Here is a 12,998-nt window from a genome sequence, read left to right as displayed (position 1 = left end):
GGGACTTCCTGGTGTTGAAAGGGTGGCAGCTGTTAAAATGGAGGTGGTGTTGGTAGTTGGTAAGTTTGATGTAGATGGAGATATTGATGGAGCCATCAATGTGGTAGAAGTCAACATCGAAGCATGTAATTTGTTGAGCTGAGGAGCAAATAGGGGAGAAAGTGTTGAAGCTGCAGAGGAATCTGTATGGGTGTCCTAACCCTTTGTCCAGATCATGCAGACACTCTTAGTCAGTCTGAACCAGATGAGATATTTAGCATTCTGGGTGGCTACAAGGGTTTTCTCTACATGAGCCATGAATGCGTTGGCATAAGATGGCCCATGTCTGTGACCATGGCCATTCCCCAGGTTTGTTTATAGAGTGAGAATGTTTGAGCATGGCAGCCCCATTGTTTCTGTAACATTGTAACACCATGTATGTAACAGAGAAATGAATGCAATGAAGAACTTCCAAGGTATATTGCACAAAAAATGAGCTTTATTTTTCTTTTGTAGACCATGCCATGTTTCAACAGGAAGTTGTGATAGAAGATATCATTCCTATACAAACAGAGTGTAAAGCCTAAAGTCACAAAAAAATAACCAAACTACAATGGCATTGTTTAAATGTTGTAGTCCCACAGTAGGAAATCAACATGTCATGAGGCAATCAAACTCTGCCCTCATATTTTACGTAACTGATGTAGCTAAGCATTAGATTTATTACTTTTGGCACTTGACTCTGGGAGACTGAAAGTGAAACTTTAATTTTGAAGAGGGAATAAATTTCTTATGTGTTTCTTTACTTTTACACATCATTCACGCATCCTCTGCTTCATTTGTCATGCAATGAGTGTGAAGTAAGTAGCGTTACTATGTCTGCTTAAGAATGTCTTACCTGTCTGTGAACAGTAAAAGCAGGTCCAGGTTTCTTAACATCAAGTCGTTCACGGCGTTTGAAGCCAGCATCTAATTCATCCAGAAGATCATCGAGTTGTTGATCGACATCTACAGCTTCTCCTGCAATAGCATTATGATGTTCTCAGATTGCCTGGTATGCACTCTTTTTTTTATAGTGTATGTGAATTCTTTCAGTTAACACTATTTGTTCAGTTTTCAGTGAAAGGGGAAGTTTGTCATAATTTAGCTAGACCCAGGCAAACCAGATATCAATGATGCATGTGCCAGTACAGTATTGTTATGATATAGAATGAGAGGCTGTTTCAAATGAAATAACAGGAGTGTTCCTCTTGATGATTGTATTGGATTATGTAAGCAAACATTGCTGACTGAGAAGAGATAAAAATTATGGAAAAAAGAGAAATATGATTCTTTTACATGAAGTATGAGCACAGGTGTTACTAACTGGATTGAAAGGGAAGTATAAATGTTCTGAAGAGTTTGTAGGTAAGTGTCATTATTATTAGTATTCATGAATTATTGTTTGTGTCATTTAAGTTAATTTAAATGTGGTCTGTAGATGAAGTATTATATATCAATAAAGAAAATGTTTTTTTTTTCCTTTCATCAACTTATTTTTGCCAAATGTGAGAATAAGAAAAGTGGGAAATAAACATATAAATAATTTTTATGTGTTTTCAAACCAGTATGAGTGTACAGTGTAAATGTTGTAAACCATAATTTTTCTGCTTAAAATTGTTTTGTATTTTCACCATGTTCCTTGTGTTGCTATATGCTTGAAATATACAGCTAAATCAGATGTTACAGTTCTCAAACTGAAATTAGTAAAAAAGAGAACTGCAGTATATATAAAAAAGAGCACTGCATTTGTGTATATACAAGTGACATGTACGTAATAGCACTACTGTAATTTCTTATGAGAAACCAGTAGCTGAAGCATAGATAGAAATGTCTTACAGCCGTAGTAAAGAGAGGAAACAGATCCAGAACATACAGTTGTGTATGGAAACAAGAAGTGTGCTGAATGTCATGATAAAACATTATTTTACTGGGCACTGTTTAAAAACTGTGATGTTTGTTGATGACTCAAGCATAACAATCAAGGACCCAAACATAGCCATACCAAACACAGCCCACATGATACCTGAAGAGGCCTACAATGGTTCGAAGTCAATAGATTGTCTTATAAAGAGACTTATATGGACCATAAAAAAATCTTTGTTTTTGTGTTTTTAAAAGACAAAGCTTTCTTTAAATGGTGCATTTTTTATTGGCTTTCTGTGAATTGTTGTAACTGATGTAGCAGCAGCAACAGTTTTGTAAACAGAAGCTATCCAATCAATCTACTGTTTAATTTACCCTGTGTAAAGTACAAATAGCTTATATCAGTTTAATAATAGTCAATTATTAATGCAGCTTGTAAGAGTCCCTTCTCAGTGTGTGCCTTCCACAGGCATGAATGTTCTCCTTCGTGATGAGATCCAGGAAATATGATGAAAGCATGAACTTGAAGCAATGTGGCAGAGTGTGACGTGGTTGTATAGTCTGTTTCATGCCTTCAACCTAATTCAAAATAAAAATATGAAAAGTGGATTACAAAAGTAGAACAAAAGCTATTTTTTGACGGATAATTATAATAATTTTGCTACAGTTTAATTTTGTAGAGAAGTGCATGTCCTGTTGCATTACTACACTTGATTGTTCGTAAAAACTGTAGCTAATGTTGCAGTTTGAGACTGTAGTAGCAGTGATGTAAAAGAAATAAAGAATTTACAGCTTGTCAGAATATGACAGTTCTGTGACCCCAGGTGAGTTAATTACTATAAAACATCATTGATTGTCTTTTGACAAAGTATCTAGGTTTCATTTACAGGTTCTTTTTGTCATTGTCTGCATAATTAACTGCTTTTGTTTTGATTTAGGCAATTTCACCCACCAGTGCAGTCATAGTATTTTGCTGGCAGAACTTTGATACCAACAGCTGCCAAGACATAATTAGGTCTAATGCTTCTTTAAATTAAATGCATCTAATTATAGGCACATCACATTTCAAGAAGAGTAAGAATCTTACTTAACAAGTCTACTCTGTTCCTCCCATTCCCTTCACAGACTAGAAAAGGAGAACATAAAAGAAGGAAGGAAACTTATTAATTCTGTCTGCAAGTTTGTGCCACAATTCAGTGCAATTGTGATTTTCAAATGAGTGTTTGGAGCTATATTTGCTGTAGAATTTGAGTGTTAGAAGATGCTGAAAATGTTTTAGTAGCTCAAATTAATGGAAGGGCATAAATGAATTTACAGTAAGAAGTCAATAAGAGATAAATTAGTTTATTGTTTCAGAACAGGTGTAACATACAGAGATGATTAGAAACAATTCCAATCTGATTCATAATAATTATAAAATTGAGAAGTCTACATGAAAAGAGTAACTCAAATTAGTATTTGTGTTAACCATATGGAAGCATTGCTGAAATGCTCTGTTCTACAGTCATTCTTCTTTGTAATAAATGTGTATATCTCTTATTTTATAGTTTTACACAGTTTCTGTTACTGCAGTTGATATTACAAATCTATTGGTGAGGCCTAACTTTAAAACTAACTGCAAATTTCATGTCCATAACAGACTAACAGAGCTGGTAGTATATATCCACAATGATATGCTGAAATTGTTACATTTCAGAGTAATCATTTCCTATCATAAGCTGCTCATTATGACACAATGTCTTTAATTACAACTCTACACCATTTGTTTTAGTAACAAAGTGTCTTTCTAATAAATGATTTAAAATTATATTTACATGAAATCATATTTACACACAAATTAAGAAAGTAATACAGTGGGAAGTTGTTTTTCAAAAGTACAACAGGTATTTGAAAGTTTTGCTTCCAAAATGTGGACTCTATGATGTTGTATTATACTTCTCTTCAAATTTAATTTCTTTCATGTTATAAGATGTTACATAGCTTCCTTGTAGCACTACTAGTAGTGACTGAAGCTCAAGATCTGTCTTTTCTTTGACAGTTTAAAAAAATGTGATACAGAATTTCATGAGAGTAAGGAAAATCGATTTATGGTAACAAGATGATCAGTACAGGTGAAAGAAGATATACTGTCACTCAAGTATGTGATTTTAGTCTTGTTTCTTAAGAAACTTTATAGAATCTTATTTTGCAGTGTTGTAGATAAAATTTTGACATGTATCATGGTGTTCAGAATCTATACCATGCAGTATTTCGCAAGTAAATGAATGTCTACAGTTGAGTAGATAGTGCATAATCACATTATTTTAGTTTAGTAGTATTTGTCACTTTTCAGTGTTATTTTGTAGGTGTATGAAGTGAACATGAATTATCTCATGAAGTATTTGATTCATTGTGATTTCTAAGTTGTAGTCACTGTAAAATAAGAAGAAAATACTGCACACACTGTTTCATTATTCAAAAGGACTTCAATGTAAACATGTACATTCTGAAGGAAGGTAAGGAACTACAATATAATTAAAAAGATGTGTAAAGATGTGATGATTATTACATGAATGAAGCTACAAAAATATTTTATTAACAAAAACATTTACTTGGTTCCTACTTGACAGACATCAAATGCTGTGAATAACTGTCAAAAACTGAACATTGTTTCTATGAGTAAGCAGATCATTTGAGAAAGTAGTTTTCCATTCCAAAAACTGAAAGAGTGTTTAATAGTTAATTTATAATTGTTTGAACTCAGTCATAGCATGAACTAATTTACTGGTAAATTTAGTTTCCTCATTCTGGAAAATTTTATGTCATTAATTTTTTTGCAAATGATAATAAAAAATTTTAATTGTGAGTTACTGGAAGCTAAACAAGAACTGAAAGGTAGAATTTTGCACTGGTTTTTGATACCATCAGTACATTTAACAAATTATAATCGTGAAACACTTAAAATTGCCAAGTACTAACGGTGTCATAATTTGTTATTACAGTTGCTTTTTGTTCCAACCTATAAGCTTATTTTCTTATATTGTCTTTTTAATAAGAAATATGTATTGTAAATGTAGAAATGTAAGTTTTGTCACCAAAACTAATTCCAGGTACAGCATCTGTGTGAACTTTGGTATGTATAAATGGCATGTGTAGAACAAACCTATAATTGTACAAATATTTTTTAAGTTAAATGGGGTATTATACCTGATTTTATGTTTTGTACAGTATTATGAAAGTAATAACAGTATACAGAAGGCAAGTGCACAACAGACCAAGTCTATGCATGATGGAGGCAGAATTGTATACATAGCAGAGTTGAAGAAGAAGAGCAATATTATGCAATACATTGAAAAGATGTGAAGTCAAAAACATAGTGTGAAGAGAGAGTACATTCACTGTTGTAGGGAGATGGTTACACTGCAAACAAAAGCTATATCATTCATAGAAAGCAAAATATTGTGATTAAAAGTTGCAAGAGCCAGAAACAGAAACAATATACCCAGAAAGCAGGCACATTGATGGACAAAAATAGGACTGCAAAATAGAAAAAAGGAGCATACAGAATGAGAAACTGCCACTTCTGAGGGAACTTCTCTGATGTGCATGTGACAAAACACACATTTTTCAAAGAAAATAAGCAATAGGAAACCATTCATAGTGATGTAAGCAGAAAAGATAAAACTTTTTGTTATTACAGACTGCAGAGTTTACATCTAAGTCAGTATGTAGAACATTGTGGACTCCTATTAACTATATGTAAGTTGGAATGTGTCAACATGTGCCATTTGTATAAACCATACCCTACTTGCTTGTGGCACTAGCAAGAAGCTGACTGCACTGACCCAAAATACTTTTATTCATAGCATATGAACTTAAGAAAAGGATTATTGCATCATTTTTAGCATCTTGTAGCTTTATTGCACTGAGCTCTGTTCTCAATAATCAGTGTATTTTACATTATGAAAACCATTAGAATTTATTTCTTGGAACATTTCATTCTCCCTGTGCATTTCCAAAAGTTTCTCCTATATTACGAATATGTCCGCTTAATGCAGTTTTCCCCTTCAGTTTCTTTTCATTCTGTATTGACACTAAATTTCAGCTGAAACTTTAACCATCATATGGAACTCAATGCTTAATCAGTCTTGCTTTTATTTAGGAAGAGTGTTTGCCTTTCCCTCATCCTTGGTCATACTGTAGGAAATGTGTCAGTTGTTGTAGTAAAAAGGAAACCAATGGATCTACTTTCTATGACCATGCACTTTTATAGTGTAATTGGTAGTCCTTATACCTCAGATTTAACTGTTCAATCAAAATTACTTTCTTAATTATAACAAATCTTTTAGAGTTGTTAGATTATAATGTGAATTACTCTGGATTACTCTGTACATGTATAGTGTGTTGCTTGTGGAATAGTGAATATTTTTTGTGTTACTCTTTTTGTTGAAGACCTGAAATGCACATAACTTAGTAAAATGTGCCACTCACTTGAAAAAAATCCATCAATAGAAATTAAGACAATCTGCATTAGTGAACATATAGCCACAGTTGTGGTTCATTCCCAGTACCCTTTTACACTGAACTGAAAACAGTGTAACATGCAGTGCATTAGTCATTGGTTATGCAGATGTTATTTTGGAAGTTCTTATATTACATCTGATACTTATTTTAGAACCTGTGTAAAGAGGCAAGTGAGTGTTTTGAATGTAGGCAGGAAAAAATGCAAGAGCTGTACTCATGTTATATTTCATTTTTGCTTGCAAAGGACTGTTGATGTTAAAAGGAAATAAATTTAAAAAAAGATAGTAGATAGTCACTGTGGCAAAGGGATATTCAAGCTCACAAAGTGCATAGTCTGAAAGTATCTACAAATAATAAGTCAGAAAGTAGGGCACACACAACACCAGGAATTGTAGATTTAACCATTTAGTTGATGACCACTGGAAATGACAGCATAGAATGAAGATGATAATAGATTCACATGAGCACCCAGTGTAGATGACTTGTTTTAACAGAATTTCTGATATCAAACAACATAGGCTCAAGAGAGAAAATGCTAGAAACCAACTGTTTAAAAAAATTATTTGTCATACTAAATATTCCACAGACTCATTTTTCTAACACTGGAACAAGTAAGGAAAATCATACATCACGTAATGCTGACTGCTTGAAAGGCAGTTCAAGAAGAATTGTATTACATGACGATCTATAGCAATATTTGTTGCTTACAACTGTGGCTTTGTTAGTAAGATTTCCAGGTACTTTCTTCTATACTTTCAGGAAAACTGGGAAACTCAGTATATTTAATGGTCTTTAGTACTTTCTCATCACTAGTGGTTCTATTGTTAGGAGAAATTCATGAATATAGTGTATATGTGGGTGAGTGTGTGTGCATGTGAGCGTGTGTGTGTGTGTGTGTGTGTGTGTGTGTGTGTGTGTGTGGTGTGAGCACATTTCTTCTGTGTTTTTCTTTGTTTTCATCTCTTCTTTTAATTTCTCTTTCCTAATGTATATATTGACAAACAGCACAAATTTATGCTAAGGCCAGTTGTTTCAGAATGTTGGTGGCCATTTACTTTTAATGCCCAATATGGTTTTGCTAAATTATTTTTGTTTTTGTTTATAAAAAGTTGAAAATGAAATTAGGAGATAATATCTACAGAATCTTTAGTAGGGAGTTATTAGAAATATTAGAAAAATCTTAAGAAAAGTATAATAAAACATCTTCCAGGCAAAATCACCAATAGATATATTTGATATGAGTATTCTAACACACATGTGGAAGATACTCTTGTGCGTATAAGTAATCCTTATAGAAATATACCACATACTGTTTCAGCAAAAACCTTCCAAATCACATTATTGAAATATAACTAACACATAAAAATATAGTATTACATAGTGTAAACATGACAATATAAATAAAAGCAGTGCCTGAACATTCTACTAATCTTCATACCCAATGCAGTTCAGAGTCATTTCGCACATCAGTGAATTAAACCTTTGCACAGTTGTTGATTTAAAGAAAGAATATCCAGTCCTATACATAGACATATACTACTTTTAGACTGAAAGTCATATTTCAGTACATACAGAACATATTACAGCCATTTTCTAATTTAATTATTCTGTTAAACAAGCGACAATCACTTATACATCCTCAGAATATTTGCAGTGTTTGTTTATATCTTTCTCTCTCTCTCTCTTTGTGTGTGTGTGTGTGTGTGTGTGTGTGTGTGTGTGTGTATGCACATGTTCCTATGTATGTATGTATGTGTTGTAAGCACATTTGAGAGAGAGCTTGTGGATTGTTGTGCTACATTAGTTGATACAGCAAGCGTATTGCATTCAAGCAGAAAGAAATAATAAAAACACACGTTTTGTGTACTGAACATTCATGGACTACATTATTACACAACATCTTTACAATTTAAATAGTTAACTAGTATTTGGGTCTAAATTATCTCAGCCCCTACCAAAGCATGAGGCTTAATACCACATAAACTGGTCTGATGTACCTATTGGCCTGCAGCCTATTGTTAGTGCTGATGACAGTACTACTTGATTATCTTACTGAAAGACTCTCATAGGAATACCTTGGAGTACAGGTCCACCTTCTGTGTACCCTGCACGGTCACGGGTCTCGTAGCCCTGGCGGAATTGTTCAGGAGTGTTATATTCACGAGAGAAGCTGCTGGGGGCAGCTCTCTCCTCCACTGTCGGTAAGTCCACACCCAAGATGTTGCGCCAAGATGCCACATCTGGGTTGGCCTCAAAAATTCCGGGAATTCTTTCTGCTTTCTTTGCAACTATTGTTCGATAATTGCCATCTTCATCTAGAACTTCAAACAGAAAAGAAAAATTGCAGTTATAACAGTTAAAATTTTTATTATAAGTGGTATATAATTACACAGAATGATGTATAACTGCAGTTAATATTGACAATTTCATGTTCAAAGTTATAAAGGACTTCATGAAGACTCATTGTTGCATATAATCAGAGGGAAATTAATCTATGTGATTTCACACATTGTGAGTCTCTTTCCACCATTATCTAAAGAGCATTTATATAAGCTGCCCTAGTACATATGGAAATAAATGGTGACATTTTCTAGTGATGTTACAGAGAAAATAATTGTGGTTATTTTTCATACTCAAGTCCTGACAAAACTCTACCATCTGGTGAGCAAGATGTATGAGACAGGCGAAATACCCTCAGACTTCAAGAAGAATATAATAATCCCAATCCAAAGAAAGCAAGTGTTGGCAGATGTGAAAATTACCGAACTATCAGTTTAATAAGTCATGGCTGCAAAATACTAACGCGAATTCTTTACAGACGAATGGAAAAACTACTAGAAGCCGACCTTGGGGAAGATCAGTTTGGATTCTGTAGAAATATTGGAACACATGAGGTAATACTGACCCTACGGCTCATCTTAGAAGCTAGATTAAGGAAAGGCAAACCTACGTTTCTAGCATTTGTAGACTTAGAGAAAGCTTTTGACAATGTTGACTGTAATACTCTCTTTCAAATTCTGACAGTGGCAGGGGTAAAATATAGGGAGCGAAAGGCTATTTACAATTTGTATAGAAACCAAATGGCAGTTATAAGAGTTGAGGGGCATGAAAGGGAAGCAGTGGTTGGGAAGGGAGTGAGACAGGGTTGTAGCCTCCCCCCGATGTTATTCAATCTGTATATTGAGCAAGCAGTGAAGGAAACAAAAGAAAAATTCGGAGTAGGTATTAAAATCCATAGAGAAGAAATAAAAACTTTGAGGTTCGTCGATGACATTGTAATTCCGTCAGAGACAGCAAAGGACTTGGAAGAGCAGTTGAACGGAATGGATGGTGGAATGCTGCAAATTGCAAGCTTGGGTAGCTCAGTTGGTAGAGCACTTTCCCACGAAAGGCAAAGGACCCGAGTTCGAGTCTCGGTCCGGCACACAGTTTTAATCTGCCATGAAGTTTCAACAGATGAGTTGGTGCATAGTGTTTTTCCATAAGTTTCATAGGCACAAAAAATACACATAACAGAGACTTTAGTCATCAATAAGATATTCTCGTTTTCTATTTACAACAGTCTTCCAGTGCTGGGGTAAATTTTTCAATCCAAGACAGTATAAATAAAAAGCAAATGCAGGGCAGCTAAGGTGAATTGGCTGGAAAAAAAAGGGATGAAGAAATCAAGAAAGAAATGGTTGTCAAGGGGAATGATTCAGCATATAGAAAAGTGAAAACAACCTTCAGTAAAACTGAAAGCAAGGGCGGTAATGTCAAGAGTGCAATAGGAATTCCACTGTTAAACACAGAAGAGAGAGCAAGTAGGAGGAAAGAGTATGATGAAGGCATCTATGAGGAGGAGGACTTGTCAAATGGCATTTTAGAAGAATAATAATTGGAGTTGATAGAGATGACATAGGGGATCCAGTATTAGAGTTAGGATTTAAAAGAACTCTGAAAGATTTGAGATCAAATAAGGTAGAACAAAAAGATAACAACTCCACCAGAATTTCTAAAAGTCGCTGGGGAATCTGGCAACCCAATGACTGTTCAAGTTGGTCTGTAGAATCTTCAAGACTGGCGACATATCAGACTTTCAGAAAAATATTATCCACACAGTTTCAAAGATAGCAAGGGTCGACAAGTGTGGAAATTATCAAATTGTCACCTTAACAGCTCCTACATCTAAGCTGTTGACAAGAATAATATACAGAAGAATGGAAAACAAAATTGAGGATCAATTAGATAACAATCACTTTGTCTTTGTGAAAGGTAAAGGCACTGAAGAGGCAGTTCTCATGGTGCACTTGACAGTAGAAGGAAGGTTGAGGAAAAATGAAGACATGTTCATAGCATATGTTCACCTAAAAGACAATGTAAAACAGTTGAAGATTTTCAAAATTCCAAGAAAAATAGGAGTAAGCCACGGGGAAGGAAGGGTTATATGCAGTATGTACAAGAACCAAGAGGGAACAAAGAATGATGTGTTCTGGTTAAAAAGGGTATAAGACAGGGATTCAGTCTTTTGCCCTTACTGTTCAATCTATTAATTGAAGAGGCAATGATGGATATAAAATAAAATATTAAAATTCAGGGGAGGAGGATATCAGTGATAAGATTTGCTGATAGCATTGCTACAATCTGTGAACATGAAGAAGAATTGGATGGAATGATTGGTCTAATGAGTACAGCATACAGATTGAGAGTAAACTGGAAAAAGATAAAGATGAGATGTAACACAAATGAAATAGTGGATCACAAAGAAGATGAAATTAAGTAATTCTGGTACCTAGACAGCAAAATAAAACAAGACAGATGGAGCAAGGAGGACATCAAATGGAGACTAGCATTGTCAGAAAGGGCATTCCTAGCCAAGAGTAATATCAAACATAGGCCTTAATTTGAGGAAGAAATTTCTGACTATGTATGTATGGAGCACAGCATTGTATGGTAGTGAATCATTGACAGTGGGAAAAAGGGAACAGGAGAGAATCAAAGTGTTTGAGATGTAGTGCTACAGAAGAATGTTAAAAAAACAGTTGGACTGATAAGGTAAGGAATGAGGAGGTTCTCCTCAGAATTTGTGAAGGAAGAAATATATGGAAAACACTGATAAAAAGAAGGGACAGGATGACAGGACAGGTATCAAGGCATCAGGGAATTACTTCCATGGTGGGAGAGAGAACAGTAGAGGGGCAAAACTAAAAACTGTAGGGGAAGACAGAGGGTTTTTTTTATGTGTAGAGGAGAACTTTCTTCGATGGGTAATTTATTGGACAGTCTGTGTTTCAGTTTCAATGTTTTTATCTTGTATGCCAGCTGTAGTGTTCTAGTGAACCATGTGGCAAGTGGTGTAGCTTATTCACTGCTTTCAAGGCAAGCAATTAATTGTACCTAATTAATAGATGGAGCAATAATTAGCAGTACATGGAACTTTGAGTAGAAGTCATCTCTCAAATGTAATGAGTGGTAATTATGAATGGAAAACTTTAACGAATTTCAAAAATAATAATTTGGGCTTGTGAACTTTTATTGAATATATTGATTTGTTAAAGCAGTAAACTTTTTTTTAATGACATAGTTCCTGACTCCTTTTGATTATAAATAGAACATTAGGGCATTTTATTCCAGAGTAATGAGCTGGACTGTGGACTGGAGATTAAGGGTAGCAGATTTCTCGATTACTTTCTGACTCTGCACAACTCTTGTAAATTGCAGTGGTACTTAAAATTGAAAAAAAATGTGTACTAAATGCAACAAAAATAAACAATGCCCCATGAAGCAATAACAGAACTCTTATCCCATCTTCCCAGAAAGCCACATATCAGTTGCACTCCTACTCTCGCACTCCCACCCCTTCTCCTTTCAAACATTAGATGTCTGTCCTTTGGGCCTTGTTAAGACCTCTAGAAATAAATATATGTCTAGAGATTGTATAAATGGATTGGTTTCCTTTCTTTTAAAATAAGCACTACGTTCATATTCCACTGTAACAGAAAAAAATCTGATCTTATTTCAGTGCTAAATATTAAAAGATGGAACAACTTATTTCCAATTAACAAATGTATTAGAACTTCGGTAGGTTTTCATGAGAGCAGAAAGAACTAGACCTTTTATACAGTTCCAGAGTCGGCAGAAATGTGTTATCTATCAAAATGGGCGAAAAGAAAGAAAACGTAAAATTTGTGATACTTTTTGTTTAATGACTGAACTTTTTAATTCTATAATTTACAAATATTTAACTTTTCATAAGAAAAACATGGGACAGTAATACAAAACTCAACTAATCTCATATTGATGTGTTGAGCATACAACACTGCACAACTGAATGTTACATGTAAAGAAAACTCACCTACAGGTACTTAAATTTCAGAAAATTTGCTATGAAAGTAGTTGAAAATTTATAATTGTTGGCCAGAATTGTCATGTATGTGACTGAAAAGGAGAGTACAAAAATGTGTTTGAGATTGAAAGAGAAATTTTGTATTAATAGAATCATCTATAATTCCTATAGTTCTTCATTATATGTACTGACAATGTTCCCCTTTGTAAAAACATCATACTGAATTTTTTCTGGTCATTAATTAGGCAAAATCTTCCAATACAGAATCTGAATCTACTGACTTCTA

At 34.2% G+C, this 12,998-nt stretch overlaps 1 protein-coding gene across 2 annotated transcripts in view; it reads right to left on the bottom strand.

Moving 5' to 3' along the window:
- LOC126253306 (receptor-type tyrosine-protein phosphatase N2) overlaps positions 1-12,998 on the bottom strand; it is a 449,946-nt gene that overhangs the window by 204,647 nt on the left and 232,301 nt on the right. For both annotated transcript variants that reach the window (XM_049954535.1, XM_049954536.1), the window contains exons 7-8: positions 8,463-8,708; positions 878-999 (exon numbers count right to left, since the gene is read on the bottom strand). In XM_049954535.1, the coding sequence (XP_049810492.1) occupies positions 878-999; positions 8,463-8,708 (368 nt within the window). The remainder of the gene's footprint in view (positions 1-877; positions 1,000-8,462; positions 8,709-12,998) is intronic.

Source organism: Schistocerca nitens, chromosome 4, assembly GCF_023898315.1.
Source record: "Schistocerca nitens isolate TAMUIC-IGC-003100 chromosome 4, iqSchNite1.1, whole genome shotgun sequence".
Classification (NCBI taxonomy): domain Eukaryota; kingdom Metazoa; phylum Arthropoda; class Insecta; order Orthoptera; family Acrididae; genus Schistocerca; species Schistocerca nitens.
Note: the sequence above shows the minus strand (reverse complement) of the source record. Positions and strands in the feature narration are given on the sequence as shown.